Source organism: Vicia villosa, unplaced genomic scaffold (assembly GCF_029867415.1).
Source record: "Vicia villosa cultivar HV-30 ecotype Madison, WI unplaced genomic scaffold, Vvil1.0 ctg.001793F_1_1, whole genome shotgun sequence".
In the NCBI taxonomy this organism is placed as follows: Eukaryota; Viridiplantae; Streptophyta; class Magnoliopsida; order Fabales; family Fabaceae; genus Vicia; species Vicia villosa.
In genome coordinates, this window is record NW_026705730.1 from 79,761 (window position 1) to 101,107 (window position 21,347).

At 27.2% G+C, this 21,347-nt stretch overlaps 2 protein-coding genes across 2 annotated transcripts; one reads left to right on the forward strand and one right to left on the reverse strand.

Annotated features, from left to right (window-relative positions):
- Nucleotides 1-5,110: 5,110 nt before the first annotated feature.
- Nucleotides 5,111-6,124, forward strand: LOC131636609 (uncharacterized). Its single transcript, XM_058907220.1, has one exon. It carries the CDS (start codon nt 5,111-5,113, stop codon nt 6,122-6,124), a length of 1,014 nt encoding a protein of 337 aa, XP_058763203.1.
- A 12,089-nt stretch (nt 6,125-18,213) lies between these two features.
- Nucleotides 18,214-18,992, reverse strand: LOC131636613 (VQ motif-containing protein 8, chloroplastic-like). Its single transcript, XM_058907222.1, has one exon. It carries the CDS (start codon nt 18,909-18,911, stop codon nt 18,333-18,335), a length of 579 nt encoding a protein of 192 aa, XP_058763205.1. The 5' UTR covers nt 18,912-18,992; the 3' UTR covers nt 18,214-18,332.
- Nucleotides 18,993-21,347: the final 2,355 nt, after the last annotated feature.

The window sequence follows — 21,347 nt, forward strand, 5'->3', positions numbered from 1 at the left end:
GCAGAAAAGAAACATCGCCCAACGTAAGGGTTATCTCACCAAATGGCATATGAAAGGACGATGTCTCTAGTTGTCATCTATCTAGAAATGCTTATAGTAGATTTCGGTAAATCCTACTCAAATTGCTTCTCTAAAGCGAAGATAAAGCAGAGTCATCCAACCAATCATGCATAATTGGTGGGAAATATACTAGATTCCACTTTATCAACTTACTTCCATGCTCAACCATCTTTAGTTCTTTCTTTGCACCTCTTTACTGAAAACAATTTAACAAATCAAAAATTTAAATTATAAACGATAATTAAAATTAAAGATTATTCAACATAAAGTGTTTGAGATTTACTTACCTCGTTGTACCATAAATGACGAGCAAAATATTGATGCTCGTACCGTACAAGAAGGGACATGTTGTATGGCCAATTTGGATACTAAAATGTCTGTTTGTCAGGTGCACCTACGTACTCTTCCTATACATCTGATACTAGTAGCGCTCCTCGTGCTATGCCCCTACGAGGAATAATTCTATTGGCATGTCCTCAGCATATCAGACTAATAAAAAACAATTTTTTCATCAAGTTTGCAACAAAATACCAAATGACTTTAACACAACAAGACATTTGGTGGCCAAAAAGAAAAAACATGTCCGAAGAACTTACTCAAAAAACTTTCGAGATGTTAGTTTGGAAGACTTCTGATGTTGTTATGTGGACTGGATAACTTGGAAGACTTTCAGCGTTGTTATGTGGACCAAATAATTTGAAGGTAAGACTTTAGGTCAGAGTTTTAAAAATTGGACTGAACTGGCCGGTCGGACCCGTCGGACCGGGAACCGGAGGGGTCACCGGTCTGGTCTGATTGTAGGATCGGATATGCTATTGAACCTGTGAGAACCGGTCAAAACTGGAAAAAAACCGATGAACCGGCGGTTTTAAGAAAACCGGTCGTTCAAATCCATGATGTTTTTTTCCGCACAAAACGACGTCGTTTTCATGATATTTTTTTGAAAATAAAATTAAAATATAATTAGATTTTATTCAAACCTTATTTGAAACAACTTTTCTCCTGTTTGCAATTGGACCTGATTTAAAATTTATTTAAATTTATATTTTGTATTATTTTATTGTGAGTGATGATTATATTTAGAATTTAAAATGTAAAGAATAAACATGTGAAATTATGATATTTTAAAATTTTGTAGGTGTTATGATATTTTCTAGAGATTGAGTCGTCTGGTTCGACCGATTTAATAAATATATAATATTACGAAACTAGTTTATTCAACCGAGTTATCTGATTTAATCTGCTTTAGTCATGCGATTCTATCGATAACTCAGTGGTTCAACTAATGAATTAGTGATCAAATACCTTCACCGGTTTAATAACCAGTCCAATATTTAAAATACTCTATTAGATGATGTTTTGTGGACCACATAAGATAAAGATAAGAGTTTCGGTGATGTTTCACATACTTAATAACTAAGATAAGAGTCTCGGTATACAAAATTTTCACAAAAATTCTTTTAGAGAATTTTTTTATTGACCCGCCTATGGGGAAAACCCCCAGCGAAAATCCAAAAATACCCCTACTTCGGAAATAAATTTTCGAAGTAATTTTTTTCTAGATTTTCTCAAAATTCGGAAAATGCATTTCCAAAAATATCAAATGGGGGTGTTTTCAGAGATGGATTTCCGAAAACACCCATTTTTGAGGATTTCGAAAGTACACTTCCGAAGAAAAAACAGAACATCAACTTTCCTATAAGACAAAACTCAATGTGCATAAACAAACAGAACTCAGATGCCAAAATCACTTTTTTTTTCAACAAAGTTGAAAGAAAATAGAAATTTTGAATCCAACTGAGCAACAAGCACTAAAAAGAACAAAACTTCATTGCTTTGAAGAAAGTGAAATTACAAAGGTGAAGAGATTGAAAGATCTTAGAGATATGTGAATGGATTAATCGTAGAGAAATTTCATGTGAATTGTGATTGATTCCATTATTATTGCTACCATTATCTTGTTACTTTAGGAGTTGCAGGGAATAAAAAGCAAAGTGAGCATGAAACACGCTCACAACCAAAGAAACAAACAAAGGACAAACCTGCATTTTTTTTCGAAAATGAATTTCTGAAACACCAAAAAATAAGGTATTTCAGAAATGCATATTCGAAAACACTTTTTAAAAAAAATTGTTTTACGAAAATGCATCTTCAAAATAACTCATTTTTAGGTGTTTCGGAAATGCATTTTTAAAATATAGGAACATTTTAGGATTTTCGCCGCGGGTGACCAAGAAGATAGGGATCAATAAAAAAATTCTCTTCATTTAATCTTCTTCAATGTACCAGATAACTTAAAACTGGAATGAAATAAATAAATAAATTTTTGACACATGAATTATCTATGGTATTTCGATCAAATTAAATTAATTATAGAAATGAAAAGGTAATTGTAGGGGTAAAATTTCCATGCATGTGTTGACAAATCATTTCTCATAAAAGAAACAAAAAAATGTTTAGCCGCCCAGCCCGCAATTTTATTTTAATTTTTAACAAGAAAACTTCCATTCTTTTTCTAACTTTAAAATTACGTATGCATGGTGTTTTTTCTTATCACAAAAACTATATATGATGTTCTTCGAAAAACAAAGCTTATGTAGCGTCTGTGAGTTGTATTATATATACTCTTTGTTTTCCTATTAGTACTTTCTTTAACGTATAATTTGAATCTAAGATCTACGCCGTTTTCTTATTCTGCCACTTCATCATCTATAAAATATTACTAACATTTGAAAAGTAGTTAATTAAAAGCATGTTGTAATGTTGTTTTATTACTATCTTCCTTGTTGGCAACTACGTGCTGAGTTTGCTTATTTTATTGAAAATACAGCAGACTTAAATAAAATGTATATGAATATTTTAACAAAATGACGTTTTACAAATAGGTTAAATTCTCAGTTTTTAAAATTAAAATAGTGTCAATTTTGACAAAATATAGCTGACATAAATACAACGTATATGAATATTTTGACAAAATGACGTATTACAAATCGGATCACTCTTCCATTTGGATTCGCGACAACAAAAGGAATTGGAGTCCTAAACCGTTTAGATTTAATAATCTTTGGTTTAGTCACAAGGATTTTTTTTCCTTTGTGGAGAAGGAGTGGAATTCTTTTGGAGATGAAGGGTAGAGGAGATTTTTGTCTTGTTGAAAAAATGAAGGTCCTTAAATCCAAATTATCTTTGTGGAACAAGGAGGTGTTCGGGTGGATCGATATATACTAATATAGAGGAGGCGGAAAAAGAGATGCACTTTTTAGATAACAAGTTTGCTCATTTTGCAGGTAACGTTCCGGAGGAGGAAGTGATTAAAAGATCTAAGGCGGCCATTGCGTTTTGGGAAAATCTTTATAAAAAGGAAGGTTTTCTCCGGCTAATATCGAGACAATTGTGGCTTGCCGAAGGCGATTGCAACACAAGATACTTTCATAGTTCCCTTAAAGAGAGAAGAAGGAGGAATTCTTTGTGTTCTCTTTTGTCTAGTAGGGGTGTTCTTGAAGATGCCAATGAGGTCAAAGATTTCGTTTTCAACCACTTCAAGTCTTTTTTCGAGGAGTCGGAGGAGTATAGGCCGAACTTAAGTGGTGTGGATTTGAAAAGTCTTAGTGTGCCGGAGGGGTTGAGCTTAGAGCAGCCGTTTTTGGAGTTGGAAATTAAGGAGGCAATTCGGGCGTGCGATGGTAACAAAAGTGCCGGGCCGGATGGGTTCTCTCTTGATTTTTTCAAGAAGTTTTGGGTTGTGATTCGGGAAGATGTTATGAAGATGTGTAACGACTTTTATCTTAGAGGTTCTCTTGTGAAATCTATCACCTCATCCTTCATTGCTTTGATTCCAAAATCCAACAACCCTCAATCTTTAGGTGAATTCCGACCTATTTGTTTGGTGGGTAGTATTTACAAAATCATTGCAAAAATTCTAGCGGCTAGAATTAAGGAAGTCATTGGTAGCCTAGTTTCTACCAACCAAACCGCCTTTGTTCCGGGTAGAAACATGTTGGATGGTGTGCTTTTGGTCAACGAAATTATTGATTGGTCGAGAAGGAAGAAGAGAAGTTATCTCTTGCTTAAGGTGGACTTTGAGAAGGCCTATGATTCCATATCTTGGCAATATCTTAGAGAAACTATGGTGAGGATGGGATTTGGAGTAAGGTGGATGAGGTGGATGGAAGCGTGCATCTTTAGCAATCATATGTCCGTTTTGGTTAATGGTAGCGCAACTAATGAGTTTAAGGTCCACAAGGGTTTAAGACAAGGGGATCCGTTGTCTCCCTTCCTCTTTGTGTTTGCCATGGAAGGTTTGTCCGCTTTAGTGAAGAAATCGGTAGCGTTGGGGAATTTCAAGCCATTCATGTACGGGGAAAATGATAGTGTGGACATCCTCCAATTTGCGGATGATACCATTCTTTTAGGCGAAGCTTCTTGCGACAACATTTGGAATATGAAGGTGATTTTGAGAGGTTTTGAATTGGTTTCCGGGTTGAGGATCAATTTTGCCAAAAGCAACATTTTTGGAGTTAATGTTGGAGAGTGGTACATTAATGCCGCCGTGTCTTTTCTATCTTGCAAGAAAGGGGCAATCCCTTTCAAATTTCTTGGTCTAATTGTGGGGGACAATCCTAGAAGGAAGAAAGTTTGGTTGGATGTGGTTAAAAACATAAGGAGACGTCTCTCCTTGTGGAAGGGTAGAAATATCTCAATGGGAGGTAGAGTCACGCTTATAAATTCGGTCTTGAATTCTATTCCTATTTTCACTCTATCTTTCTTCAAGATTCCCGGAAAGATTGCAAAAGAAATTAGGAAAATTCAAAGCGAGTTTTTATGGAGCGGTAGGCTTGATAAAAGGTGTATCCATTGGGTCAAATGGGAGGTGGTGTGCAAGCCTAAGGCGAAGGGTGGTTTGGGGGTTAGAGATGTCAAAGACATGAATAACGCTCTTCTCTTGAAATAGAAGTGGAGAATTCTTCATGATAACGATGCTATATGGAATAGATTTATCAAGGTGAGGTATTTATGTCCTAAAATTAGGATTCAAGATACCGGAGGTGTTATGCATAGAAGCGACGATTCTATTTGGTGGAGAGATTTGTGCAACATTAATGCGTTGGATGACATTATCGATAACGGCTTTTCCGGTTGCTTCAAATGTTTTTGCAAGAGCGGTAAGGACATTCTCTTTTGGCATAATAGGTGGTTGGGAGAACAATCTCTTTGTTTGGAATTCCCGGATTTGTATGAATTATCAACCAAGAAGTTTTGTACGGTGGAGGAGGTATTTGAGTGGAACGGCGGAGTTCCTAGGTGGGATTTGGACGGCCTTTTTTCGGCTGATTCTGTCCATGGCGCCCCTGTCACAACCGCGGCAGCAGCTGGCAGTAGCTGGGCCCGGTTGTGCGGCTGCCTTCATGCGTTCAGTCCTAGCGTGAATGCCCGCGACACTTTTTTGTGGTCCATTGACGATAACAACGACTTCACCGTTGCGAGCATTTCTTCCATGATTGATAGCGCTAAGTCAATTGCTTGGGATTATCAAGTGATCAACTCGTTGAAGGTGATGTGGGATCTTAAACTCCCGCCCAAGATCAAGGTCTTTACTTGGCGCTTCTTCATTGATCGGCTTCCTAATAGAGATCAATTATTGAAAAGAGGTGTTGCTCTTGACTCGTGCCCGAATTGTGTGATGTGTGGCTCCTCTCTTGAATCCTCATCCCATCTTTTCTTCATTTGTCAAGAGGTGAAAGCGGTTTGGAATCACATCTTCATTTGGCTCGGTATAGCGGAGGAGGTCAATGCGCAAGACTTTTTTAGTTTCGAAGTTGTTCAAGATAAGGTGAAGTGTTGCAAGCGTAGAATCGATATCAATTTCGTTTGGGTAGCTACTATTTGGAGTCTTTGGCTTATGCGGAATGCCATGATCTTTAGGGGGGAGGTATTTAGCTTTGAGGTGGTTTGTACTAACATTGTGTTTCTCTCTTGGAGATGGTTGGGTTGTGGATATACTAAGTTTAAACCAAACTACTACGAATGGTTTAAACTTCCTTTATCCGACAATCGTTTACCATAGTGCCTCGTTTTTTTGTAAGGGTTGCACCTCTAAATAGAGAGAGAATTTTATAAGCATAACGAGTGCTTGTAAAAATTAAATTTTATTAAAAAAAAAACATTAGTTTTTACACGTCATTCATTTGTCTATGTTAGTATGGTTTGATAAGAGAAATATTTGAATGAAAACAAACATAGATATTCTAAGAAATAATTAATATAAAGAGAAAAAATTTTAAATTTATTTTAAATTTAATTTTTTTTAATTGAATTTATGGTGTGGTTGTGATAGAGTAGGAGAGAGAAAAATATATTTTTATTTTTTAATTAATAAAAAATTATGATTGTTGTTTGTAAAGCCACATATTATTGTTCGTTTTCATATTCTATCATTTACTTCCTTAATTTGTTCATCTGATAGGTAGGTCGTTTCATAAAATTACGTGATCTAAGTTGGCATGTCATAAGAAAATACTGAATTTTTTTCTAAAATAGAGAATTCATTCACACATAATTTTTGAGTTTCTCTTGATTGTTTGTCTAGGTTTTTAAGCCGCTTTTATATAATTTCTCCTTAGAGAAAAGTCGCTTTCGAAAAATTTCTCTTTAGACAAAATATTTTATGTAATCCTGCATAACAAGATTACTAGGTCACAAAAGAGATTTTCTTTAGACCAGTCTCAATATATTGAAAATACCTTAAAAATATACAATTACTTAGAGCGCAAACTTTATTGCACCCCATATGATTCAAATGTTAAATGTTTCAAGAACACAAGTGAGAAAGTGTAAAACAATTTGAATATCTGAACGTACATCAGTGACAACCTCTGATATCTAACTTATTGTACTAAAACCAATATTGCTAATGTTGTAGGATGTTGTTCCGGTTTACTAGTAGACATAGGATATATCATTGGTACGCTATTGAGAATCATAGAATACCTAAAAATAACAATGAACCTCGACACTACAACGAATAACACTTTTTATGACGAAGCTTTCAACGATTTATCACTTGGAGTCTTTTCCAAATGCCATGTTTTTTTGTTAATTAATAATGCTCAAAAACTTTATTATCAATTAACAAAAAAACCACTCAACAAATTCAAACTTCTCAGTCCACTTAACTTCAACATTACCCCTAACTATCCCTAACTTATATAAAAGTTCAGAAAGAACTCTTCTATAAGGTATGAGGAAAGTCATTTCTTCCCGAGAGGTATTTATCATTTCCTTCAAGAAGTTGAAAATGGTTAGAGATAGATTAACTCTGATGTTGTAGGTGAAGAATAACAAGAGATGCTTGTCATACCAAGTAAGCGTTTCCAGATCTTTCTCTCTTGGGCGGAGATTTGCCACAAGAAGTTGAAACCAAAATTTTGTAATTGGGAGTAGAGAAGCAGAACTAGAAAGCTTATTCGGTGAAGTTGGGTGGAGTAGACATTGTTGAATTCATAGTGTTCAACACAACTACTTGTCTCTTGACAGTTGATTGTCATAGCAATCAGTGATGGAGTAATGAAGAAATAAGACTCATTGACATAGGAACGGATGACTTCATCACGACTAGCTGGCACAACGGAGACATTCATCCAAAACTCTTTAACGAGATTAGTGTATATGGGGCCATAAAAAATGTGAAAGTAACCATTCAACCTCTGTTTGTTAAGGGCTTTTCTTAGTTCAAAATGATCGAAATCTTTGAAATCTACATACTTTTCATTAATAGAGAACAAATAGATTTGCATCCATTTTTGAAACAACAGGACTTTGAAACAAGGAAACAAGACACATAGGCTAAAACTGATTTAATTCACAATTGGAATTTTTCACTTTGAGGTGTTAACCCTTTAACTTTACTACTACAAATAACTAGATTGTGACCCGCGCGATGCGCGGCTATATCATTTATTTTTGTCACTACCAACTCCCTAAATGTTAAAATCTTTATTATTTTCATATTTTATATTTCTCAACTGACACATCCTCTCATAATTGTAGTTTTTTTATACAGCAGAATAAAATATAGAATAATAAGTCAATTTATAAAAGAATTTTAAAAAAATATGTTCATAACAATTAAATGAAAAATTAAATATTATTTATATGGTTATATTAGAAAGAAATCATAAATAAAAGAAGGAAATTAATTAATAAAAATAATTTAATTGGTATGGTTAGATCTAGACGAAAGCAATGATAGTGTATATTTCAATCTTCATTCTAAGATTGTTATCTGTAGAGACCATAAACTGTAAAGCTGCTAGACATGTAAATTTATGTGAATGTTTATTACAAAGACAATAAACAATCTATATCAAAATAATTATGAGTACAAAATATGATTACAATAATAATTAGAATTTATATTAAAGAAAGAAATAAATATTTATCAGAAAGAAAACATAGTTATTTTAGACTTGTGAAGAAAGAGGAAAGAAATTAAACCCACAAAAATAAATAAAAATCAATACAAAAAAAATTGAACTCAGTTTCTAAAATTGTGATGCTCCAAATGATTGTAAGAGTAAGATACTTATATTTTGATCTTCATTCTAAGATTGTTCTTTGTAGAAATTGAAGCCTATCAGACTCTTATTCAAATTGCAAAAGCTGCAAAATAACAATTAGAAATTATATTAGACAATATGAATATAAGTATGAAATGAATTTAAACATGATCAAATTAATTATAAAATGAATTAGAATATGATCAAAACAATAAAATTAAAATTTATAGAGAAAAATATGGATATGAAATTGATTTGAATTGTTGTAAAAAAATAAACCTTTCATGATTAGATACAGATAGAAAAAGCAATTTTTTTTTATGGGTGTTGAATAATTTGCCCATTCATCTCATGTTTTTCCATTTTATGCATGTTCTAAAATATACGTGTCATGAAGACAGCAAGAGGAGTTTATCTATTTAAGATAGAAAGTGGGACAAATTGACAGATTATAATAAAATGATATTATGGAAAGAAATAAAATATCACATATATTTTGATTGAATTTATTAAGAAATTAAAAACTATTAAATTTAATTTATATATTTATGTGATTGAATTTATAATTTAAATTTTCATTGAATTAACCGTTTCATTAAACTCTTTCTTTTATAAACATTAACTTTTACAATAATTAGAAATTTGTAAAGGATAGTTGTACTTAAAATAAATCGTAACTGATATACAGTATAATTATGATAACATTAAAATATAAAAACAAAAAATTCTATAAATTAATAATTACTACTAAAATATAATTTACTACAAAAAAAAAGAGTAAGAACAAAATTATTATACATTACTTTATATAAATTTTAAATTGCTTCAACTTTTAAAATTATTTGTAAAATGATTATTAGAAACTTCATTGATAGTAACCAAAACAAATATTGTTGGTAGATATTAACAATAAAATAATATAATTACAATGTAAGAATTAATTCAATGATTTCATCAAAATGTTCTTAGATATCTTATATTATAATCGTAAAAAATCATGAAAGAATAAAAATGTTTTATACTTTAAATATATTATTTTTTAAAGAAGTTCATGTATTTTTAATTTAATAATATTTTAATAATATATATAATACTCATTTTAATTATCCATATTTTTATATAATTTTATGTTATTTAATTTTTATAAAATTCTTTATAAATAAATTATCTTTTCATTTTCAGTGAAAAATGATAGGTTCTAAATACTTGGATTTAGTTACTCATATTTTTATGTATTTTCTATAATAATTAATTTTTAAAATTATTTTTAGATTAATTTTTTTTATTTAGAGTGAAAAATGATATATCATAAGACATTACATTGTAATTAATTTTCATTGAATTAACCGTTTTATAAATCTCTTCCTTTTATAAACATTAATTTTTGTAATAATTAAAAAAAATATAATTAAAATTTGTAACTGATAGTTGTACTAAAATTAAACTATAATTGCTATATGATAACATTAAAAAATAAAAATGAAAAAATTAAATAAATTAAAAATTAATACTAAAATACAATTTGCTACAAAATAAATAGAATAGAAAAAAATTATTATCTATTACTTATATAAATTTTAAATTGCTTCTTTTTCAAAATTATTTGTAAAAACAGTTATTAGAAAATTTAAATAATTTTCAAAATTATTTTTAAATAAATTATTTTTTATTTTGAGTAAAAAATGATATATCAAAAGACATTACATTAAAATTAATTTTTAATAAATGTAATGTTAACATTATTTTTTGCTACAAAAAATCATATTGGTATACATATTTAGTTATATTTTAAAAATATATAATATTAACTTTTAACATTTAACTTATAATTTAAATTTCTTAATTAAATTTAAATATAAATTGAAGAAGAGATAGATTTTTCAACTTATATTTTAGAAATGATAAATATGTATTAAAATTTTATTTAGATTTTTGTATTTCTTCTCTATTGAAAATTATTTATACTTATTTATATATTTTTAATATAAATATTTATTAAAATTGTATTTATATTTTTTATTTTCGGCTATTGTATAATATACAAAAAATTATAAAATTTATAAATAAAATTATTTCTAATAGTTTTATTTCGATAATTTATTAATATTAATATTATTGTTAATATTAATATTATTATTATTATTATTGGTGGTTTAATAATATTATTTTTAATAATGTGATCTGGATAGTTTATTATTATTATTATTATTATTATTATAATTATTATTATTATTATTACTATTATTATTATTGGTGGTTTATTATTTTTATTATTATTATTGTATTAATATTATTACTATTATGTTGATTGTTATGATATTATTATATATTTATCAAAATTGTATTTTATTAATATTATTACTATTATCTTGATTATTATGATATTATTATATATTTATTAAAATTGTATTTATATTTTTTATTTTCGGCTATTGTATAATATACAAAAATTTATAATATTTTTAAATAAAATTATTTTTAATATTGTTATCTGGATTGTATTACTATATATTATATTATTATAATTATTATATTATTATTTATATGATTATTATTAATAGTAGTGCCGAAATATTATATTATTATTATCATTTATTTTTAATGTAGGGTCAAATTAGTAAATAACACATTAGGTGTAGGGTCAAATGAGTAAATAATATTTTAGGGTTTTTGCTAGGAATGACTATCATGATGACACGTGGCTAGGGTTGCCATCATGACAACCTTCCATTTATATATACTAGATTCTCGACCCGTGCTCCGCACGGGATTGATTGGAATCTTTATCTTAAATATTATTTTAAATAAATAAATATATTTTAATAAATATAGTAACATGTAATATACTCATAATAATAATAATAATAATAATATTAATTATTATTATTATTATTATTAAATCATATTATAATATTTCATGTAAAATTTTATAAATCAAAGAAGTTACAACATGAAAATCAATATCATTTAATAGATATATCTTCAAAGAACTTATTAATTAATTATTATTGAATGGAAAATCAATTTTTTTCTAAATTACATAAAAGTATATTATTTCATATTTAATTATTAGTTTAGAATATGAATAATAAAAAATATAAGTCATAAAAAATTAAGGAAATGATAAGTAATAAAAAATTAAAGAAATAATAAGTATGGTTATAAATAAAAAACTAAATCATGGAGGTCAAAAGGTTTTTGAAATATCTTTTTGAAGAAAATGTCGCAGTGTATTCCATCAGATAAAATTTTATAATATATGTCATTGGTTTATCAGTTTGTTAGCACATCCATTTCATTTATTGTTTAAATTTATCTTCTTCTTTTTCTGATTTACATGAAAAATAACCACATTAATAAATAAAAGAAAATGAGAAAGGAAGATAAAAAAACGAACTAACAAAAAATATATATCAATAGAAAAATAATTGATTTATACAATTATTACATATAAAAATAAAAATATATACTTACATGAACAGCCATTTCATTGACTTCTCAAGCAAAAGTGATGCAACATAAATCTATCCTCTTCACATAATTCACATAAAAAAACCATATTCATATCAAGAAATAAAATAAAATTAGAAAAAAAGTTAAAATATTAAATTAACAAAAGTTAAATCAATAAAAAAAATTTAAATATTTAAATAAAATAATTTGAGTTTGTATTCTTCCACAAAAATGAATATAAAGGCGTGAAAAGAAATAAAAACTTTTATACAAAATCGAACCATACTATCAAAAAATTGTTTGTAGACAATGATTATATCTCAATATCACATATTTATATGTAGAGTGATTATGGATAGAACAAAATATATGATTATGAATATAATTAAAGAAAAGGAGTTACAAAATATCATAAACCTTTGAACTACTTATAATTAAAAGGAGTTACAAAATATGTGATTATGTAACTCATAAACCATTGAATTAGTTAAAAGAAAATTATTACAAAATATCATAAACCTTTGAATGACTTTTTTATTTTATTTTATAATTACTATTCTTTAATTATATTCATTTACTCATTAATTATATTAATATAGATTTTAATTAATAATTTAAATTATTATTATTTTATTAATTATTATTGTTCTATCCATAATCATAAACCTTTGAATTAATTTTTTTGTTGATATTTTGTAATTCTTTAATTATATTCATTCACTCATTTATTGTATTAATATAAATTTTAATTAATAATTTAAATTATTATTATTATTATTTTATCATTTATTATTTTAGTAAAAATGCAATTAGCGTAAATAAAATTTATTTAAAAAAGATTGTCGTTCTCACTTTTCAATGTAGAAATTATTACTATTTTTCTACATTAGTAAAATAATATGTGAAAAGTATCTATATTTTAATTAATGTATCTATAATTTTACTATAATTAAAGTGTCTATTTTTATAGATCAGACATCTATAAGCACATTCTTACGTGAATTATGGAATCCAATTTGAGTTTTAAATGATATTATTTTCATCATTAGTTCAACATGACAATATCCATAAAAAAAAAGAATGTATAAAAAAAAAAGACATCATTAATCTCAATTCTAAGAGCATCATCACATGAGAAAAACGGTGAATGGGTTTAAATTATTCCCACGAACAAAACTTCAAAATTCTTTCTATATAATGGAATTGATTAAAAAAAACAGCATCTCATGAGAATGGCGGCGACAAAAGTGAGACGATGATGATGAATAGGATTAAAATTTCCCTACATAGTAGAATCAAAGAGCAACATCACATAAGAATGACAAACACCCAGTGAAACGGTGATGACGAAAGGAGTTGTTGCCAACTGAACCAACATTGATAGTCAAAAAAAACATGGTAGACTGATACATTGTAACATTGATAGCGAAGGCATATACATGGTTGAAACAATGACTCCTAATGACTCTTTGACAATGACCCAAGACCAACGATACTGATGAATTTCAAGATAAGTTGCTTCAAACACTTACCACTACTCTACCGCTTCAAAATTTATTTTTTCATATCAAAGCAATATTTTTACGGTAAAGGAATTAAGAAAAAATTTCTTATGGAATGAATAGAAAAAGATAGGTTGGACATAAATATACAAAAACAATTTATTTAAAAAATTAATTTCATAACGCTTAATGTTTTGGGTATATAAAAGTTTATATTCAAATAAATTTAATTTAAAACCAATTAATTCTCTTAAATACATAAAGGCAGTTATTAAGAAAATTAATTCATAACATTTACTAATATTTTTGGGTATACAAAAGTTTATATTCACATAAATTTAATTTATAACAAATTAATTATATAAAAGAGTAACGGATTCGGAGATATAACTAATAGATGCTTCAAATAAATATATATATATATTTATTTAGAAATATGTTTCATAATATGTGCCTAAAAGTTATAGAAAATATATATGACATTATGAAAATTTGTAGATAATTGCTGCCAAATCAATAATTTCTTAACATGGCAGGTATTAGATTATATGATAAATAATATCTTGACATGCCAAATATTAGATTATATGGTAAATAATATCGCTATTTATTTTAATACAGATAATAATAATAGATTATATTGGCTGATATAATGTGCGAATAGTTGATGGCAAGTTGAGGAATTAAACCAAAATTTTGTGTAAACCTTAATGTAGTAAATTTAAAAAACTCATTACTTAAAATTTAAAATATATTTAAATCAGTATCATTAGAAAGTAGACTAAATTATAATAGTTGATATTTAATTTTTTATTTGCCTATAAAATTATTTTGTAGACCATTTAAATTATGTTTGCAATTATACTATTAGTTTTTTAATGTGAAAGACAAAAAATTTAAAAAAAAATAAGATTAATTGTTATTAAAATAGTTAATCAAATAATACTGATTTTTTAATATTTAGAGAGAAAAAAATGTTTTATTATTTAATTGATTTGTGTACTTTTTATGATTCTAAATAAATAAAAGTTCGTAAATTTTTTTGAGATAAATATAATATTATATACATAAAATAAAGGAGAAAAACATGATTTTTTTTAAAATTATTCTAAATTACTTATATAGATGATATTATTTTTAATAGTGGTAGTTGATATTATATTACTATTTTCATTTTATTATTATTATTATTATTATTATTATTATTATTATTATTATTGTAGCTTAATATTCTATCATTATTATTATTATTATTATTTTATATTATTATTCTCATTTTATTATTCTATTAATATTTTAGCTTAATATTCTATTATTATTATAAAATATAATATATATAAAATAAAGGAGAAAACATGATTTTTTAAAATTATTCTAAATTACTTATATAGATGATATTATTTTTAATAGTGGTAGTTGAATATTATATTATTATTTTCATTTTATTATTATTATGATTAATATTATAGTTTAATATTCTATTATTATTATTATTTTATATTATTATTCTCATTTTATTATTATATTAATATTATAGCTTAATATTCTATTATTATTATAATGTAGAAATAATTTAATAAATAATATTATTATTGTTATTATTAATAATTATTAATGTTGAATTAATTATTATTTTAATTGGTTTTATTGTTATTATTATATTTATTCTTAATGTAGGGTTAAATTAGTAAAATTAAAATTAGGGTGTAGGGTCATATTGGTAAAATTAGAATTAGGGTTTGCTCTTAGATTTGCTATCAGGTTGACACGTGGCTAGGGTTGCCATCATGACAACCTTGCATTTGTATATAAGATTAAGATTAAGATACATTTCATGACAAAGCTTTCACCTCACCCAACAATAAAACTAAGGTATAATACCAAGGCGCGTCATGTTTTATTTGTTTTAAAAATAATAATCACATATTCCTTTAGTTTCTAAATATAACAGAGGAGAAAAAAAACTCAGGATATGCTTCGAACTCCAGCTAATGTCGTTTATGTTTTTATTTCTTTATAAATGGAACCTTTCTTTTTATTATTTTTTACTTGTAATCTAAATGATCTATCCATTTGGTTTCTATAATAACTGAGGGATAAAATAATCATATTTTATTATAAAAGCACTCGTTAAATAGATCCTACCATAATCCTAATTTATATGTAGCCGCTCTAAACTCGTATGCATCATTTTTTGGGATGGATTGCTAGACAGAAAAAATCTTCAATGTTCTGTGTTCTTTTATCATGAACAAATTATTTTTCTGCCCTGACAATCTATATCATATAATGGTGTTAATGTTGTTGTTGTATTTTTGGAATAACATTCTTATGTTGTCAATCAAAGAAAACAACATTGCTTTCCTCTGATGACAATATTGAGAAATTTATTCTTAAACATGATGTAAATTGCACCCAAAAAATGGGTGAATGGTAATAAATTAAAATGGAAACATAACATGTTACTTTCAATTTTTTATTATTCACCATTTTTTATTTGAAACTTATTACCTCGATTTTTTACTAAAACCCAAGGGATTTCCTTATTTTATTTTATTTTTTAATTAAAAAAGAAAATATATTTTCCCTCGATTTTAAAACAGAACCGAGGGTTTTTGTTACACATCTACAACAACGAATCTATATCCTACATTCATAAAGGGACAACGCTCAAGATATTGTCAATATATCAATCCACAAGAAATTATCTACATCCCCCACTATATATCTTGTTTTCTTTCTTGTGAAAGCATTTGCGATGAAATAAACATTTGTTCAAGATAATAAAATCTTGGAACTTAAAGAAGCTTGGAAAAGTTCTTTATGATGGACTGCAAGTGCAGAAAAAATATTTTTCAATGAGTATTAACGCTTAAGACATCGCCCTTAGTGATTCACGTGAAACCTAAAAGAGATCCATTATAATAGCATTAAGAATATCAAAAATTGATAATGAAACATGAAGCGCTTGAAACGTAGAGAAGCTTGGAAGAACAAAAAATTCCTATGATGGATTGCAAAAGCAGAAAATATTTGGTTTAATTTTTGTGTTCTTAAATATTTACAAGAGCAAAAAATCATATAACTAGATATTTATTTCATTTATCTATTTTTCTTTTATTTATATCTAAAACAAATGCAAGTAAAATAATTTGAGAATATACTCACATTCAACATTTGATCTTTCCCAAGATTCAACGATCCAACATCTGATCTTCATTGACAAATTAGTTTTTACTTTAATATTCTGTGTAAACAATGTAATATTCCGTGTAAACAATTTAGTTTGTAAATAAATTAATTTATTAATATTCTGTGTAAACAATGTAACACATGTTTTTTAAAAAAGAATTTATCTTACCCCTCAATTTTGTTCATATAATGAGAGGTATGTGGCGCTAGTTTTAAAAATATAAAAAATCTTTTATGATGACATTCGTTACCTCGTTTTTATAGCCGAAATTAAATATATTTTGCGTCCGATGTTAAATGTGGTTTTTGTAGTAGTGTTTGTATCAAAAGCAGTTAACCTCTTTCATAATAGGTTTGATTGTCCTTGTACTCCTATTAAAAAAACATTTTATACTTATTTACATGTAATAATAATATAAGTTAATTGAAAATGACATACTTATTTAAATGTAATAATAATAATAATAATAATAATAATAATAATAATAATAATAATAATAATAATAATAATAATAATAATAATAATAATAATAATAATAGTAGTAGTAGTAGGTTTGTCTTATACCTATGGTATTATTTGGCCGAGGTTTTTTTAGTTGTAAAAGTTACTTTTAAGATGAAATTTAAAATAAGAGCATTATAAATAAAGTTAAAGTTGTTTGGTAATATTTATAATTTAACTTTAACTTTTTTTAAAACTAAATTGTTTGATATATATCTATGAAAATATTTTATTTAACATATAGATGAAATAATCTAAAAAAAAATGAGAAATCAAATATGATTTTTCGTCTAAAAACAGTGTTTGATGTAAAATATTTGCGAGTGAGTACTGATTTTTATTCATATTTTTAAAAATAATAAAATATTAGATATATGTGTAGAAATATTTTACTCAAAAATAAATACAAATTAAAATAAAATACTACTATAATACTAAAAGATATGAAATATGTTAAGAAAATTAAATAAATATTTTTTTATAAATATTTGACAATATGTGAAGATAATGTTAGCACGTGAGTGAATTTTTATTTTTTGAATTAGATAAAATAAAATAATATAGGAAGAATTATGAAAATATACGTTGAAATGAAGAATTAAAAAATAATTTATGATAATGTGATAGTATAAATTGTGTTCAATGGGATTCAAAAATATATAATAATAAATAAGTAAATGTTTTGAAAAGTTATTGTAAAATTACTTTTAACTGCTTTAATAGAAACTCGTTAAATTATATTTTTATTCATAAAATAAAAGTTATTTTTTTATATGGAGTTTTTTCTAAATATTATTTGACCCTATTTCTCCTTTAAAGTAAAAGATAATTCAACAAAAAGTCAGGACAAATGTACCAAAATACACTCAAAATAAATAAAACAGTTTTTTTTTTTAATTCAAAAAAGCTGGAAAAAATACATTAGTATAAGAATCATTTACAAATATGTACAACTTTACAATTCAACTATAATATTCGTGTTCTATGTTTTTAAATCTACAAATAAATAAAATCCTAACCAAACGTGAGAGATAATTACAGAAGAAGGCTAACAACCATATAAATGAATTAATATTCAGGTAGATCTTGGATGAATCCCAATGCAGAAGGAGATATCAAACTTCCCAAAATCCCATATGGAGAATCAGAAAATTTATAAACTGGTCGAGATGAATTGTTTGGGCTAAAGAAATCATATGAAGTTGGAGTGAATAATGGCATCTCAGCAAATTTCATCATATTATTAGGACTTTGTTCATAATCAATATTGCTATTCACACCTCCCTTATCAACTGAGCTAGTTGTTGAAGTAGTTTCATGATCACCATCAAGGTGTTTGTAGTTGATACTATTGTTGTTTGATCCATCTGACAAAGATGAATCAAAATTCTCAGAAACCTCTTGCTGACGTGGCAGTGCTTGATTGGTAGTTGTCATGCCTGTAAGTCTTTGAACAAGAGCCATGAAATCTTGTGCTTTTGTATGAATAATCTTTGGTGATTGAGTGTATATGATGATGGGAACCCTTTGCTGTTTGTGTGACGAGTTAGGCTTGCGAATCATCAAAGGAGTAGGACGTGGACCATTGATGTTTATCTTTTGTTGTTGATCATAATTAAAACCATGCAATTTTGAAGTAGGTTTCATATTGAAGTTCAACTATTATTGCAACAAATTGAAAGATATGTATATGAAAAAGAAAGGTGATGTTTGCTAAAAGAAGAAAGATAAAAGAGAAACTTGGTGAATAGGGAAGAGATGGTTGGTAGTGTATATATAGAAGGAGCAACTTTTTGGCCAATAATGCTGACCGTTGACATTGGTAGTACTAGATGATTGTGTTTTTTGATTTGACTGCTTGAGATTTTCGAACCTTTTTACTATTAATTAATTAATTACGTACAATTTTTTGAAAAGGAATTTACTTAGAAGATACGTACTAACGTACAAGAATGATGTTTGATTTGTAACTAGAGGAGAAAACAACAACACTTGTTGAAGAGAATTTCTTAAGTAGCGTGGGAGCCCATCTACTTAATACTTAAGGGTGTGTGTCAAAGGCACTTTGATGATATCCGATGGAGTTTTAATTTAGGGGAATAGTCATCTAATGCATCTCATACTTTTGAAAACCTGAAAATACATTTGTTAAAAGTATCCAAAATCAGACCAGTCATTGTATTTTAGCCAATTATTTTATTTTATTTTTAAATTTATTTCGGAGATACATTTCCGTATATTATTTAGGGTGTATTTAAAAATGTATCTCTGTAAAAACTCATGTTCTCATTTATGGTGTTTTTTTCACCAAGTTGGATGATTTAACAACTCAATGACGATTTCAGATATGCATATTCGAAAATTGAATAAAACACCACCTTGCACGTTTTTCTTCCTCGTGATCAAAGGGAGCTTTACTCTTCAAAACCTTAAAAAAATTTCCTCCATTCTCAATCAACTTTTCAACACCAAAACATCATTCTTGTATTTTATCACATCAAAGAGAGCAAAAGAAGTTGAAATTTAAGGTAAAGTTTATTCATTTCATCTCTCATTTCTTGTATAAATAGAGGGTCTTCAATCTCATGTTCTTTGCATAAACACAACACACCAGAATGAATACATATCTCTATCTTGCATTTGTGTATTTCAAGGACGCAAAGCCCCACTTTCATTTAGGGTCTCCGGGGACATATCTCTGGTTGATCTGAAATTCAAATTGGATACTCTCCTGCGATATCAAAAAAATCGAAGAGTTGTCAAGCTCAAGCATGTTCACCTTGATTGACAAAGAAGGGGAGATGCGGTTCACCAATCTTGAATTGAAGACAGATGGGGATTTGAAGGCTATATGGAGTACATTTTACTGTTACTCATCAATGGGTTCGATTGAAGTGGATGTGAAAATTGCAAGATCGATCGAAGATATTCTAAGGATGTTGCAACTTCCCGAACCACCAGTTTGTAATGAAATATAATGTTAAATTTATCTTACCCATTATCTATGTAATGTTAAGTATTTTTTATGTTAATTTGTGTTGTTTTTCAAATATTCTTCCATTGTTTCTTGTTGTTTCTGGTTTGGCCTAACAGAACATATTTCAGAGATGCATCTCCGAAAAGCTCATTAAATTTTGACTTAAAGGTTGTTATGGAGATAAATCTTCGGACTTAATTTTGATAAAATAGAGGAAACTCACAAATTTATGCTAAGTAGTGTGTAAAAGGGAGTGTCTGGAGATGCATATTCGAATTTTAGAAGCAGTTGTGATTTTTCACCGAAAGCATAACTAAGGGATGAGTATTTCTCTTAAATTAAGTTCATAACACAATACTTTATTGTAAAATTATTTTCTCTTAAAGTAAATAATTTTTTTAATTTTCAATTCAACTAAGTAATAATTTTAATTTTAAGGCCAAATACTTTTTTATCTTTAACTAGAGGTCTAGTTTGGTCCCTTAACTTTTAATAAAAAGATTAATTTGATCACTTTAATCTAAAAACAGGATTATGTTAGTCATTTCTTCCTAAATGTCCGTAACAACGTTAATTTTTATTTTTTGCGACTGATTTAATGACGAAAAAATCGATCACTAAAAGTTTTTTATTTTATTTTAATTGAGACCTCTAGTAGAAATTAGTGAGCTATACACCAAGGGATTAGGTATAGTGGTTTTGTTAATTCGCCGTGGAAATATAACGAAGTTTCATTCATGTAATGCATTAAACATCAACAGGGGAGAAATAAGGAATTCTAGGAAAAACCTGACTGCTTTCTCATAATTGTTATAACACTTTTGTTTTCTTGCAAATTAAACTCGAAACCCCCCATTTGTTACTTTCTTAACATTGTACAATATTTTCTGGTTAAATAGTAGCCCATATGGATACAATCTTATTTATTACTTCGACACTGTTGGCATATTTGTCGAGAAGTCATCACTCCCCTGATATCGCGCTTAATTTTTTATCTTAAAGTTTAATCAATTAAATGCAAATTAAGCAAGAATGAGTCATGTAGTAATAAGGCGATGCACAAACACACTAAAAACCTTTTGAAATTCTTCATCTTTTTCTTAAAA

Coding starts and splice junctions, on each gene's coding strand:
- LOC131636613 (XM_058907222.1), bottom strand. CDS start 18,911: ATGAAACCTACTTCAAAATTGCATGGTTTTAATTATGATCAACAACAA.
- LOC131636609 (XM_058907220.1), top strand. CDS start 5,111: ATGCATAGAAGCGACGATTCTATTTGGTGGAGAGATTTGTGCAACATT.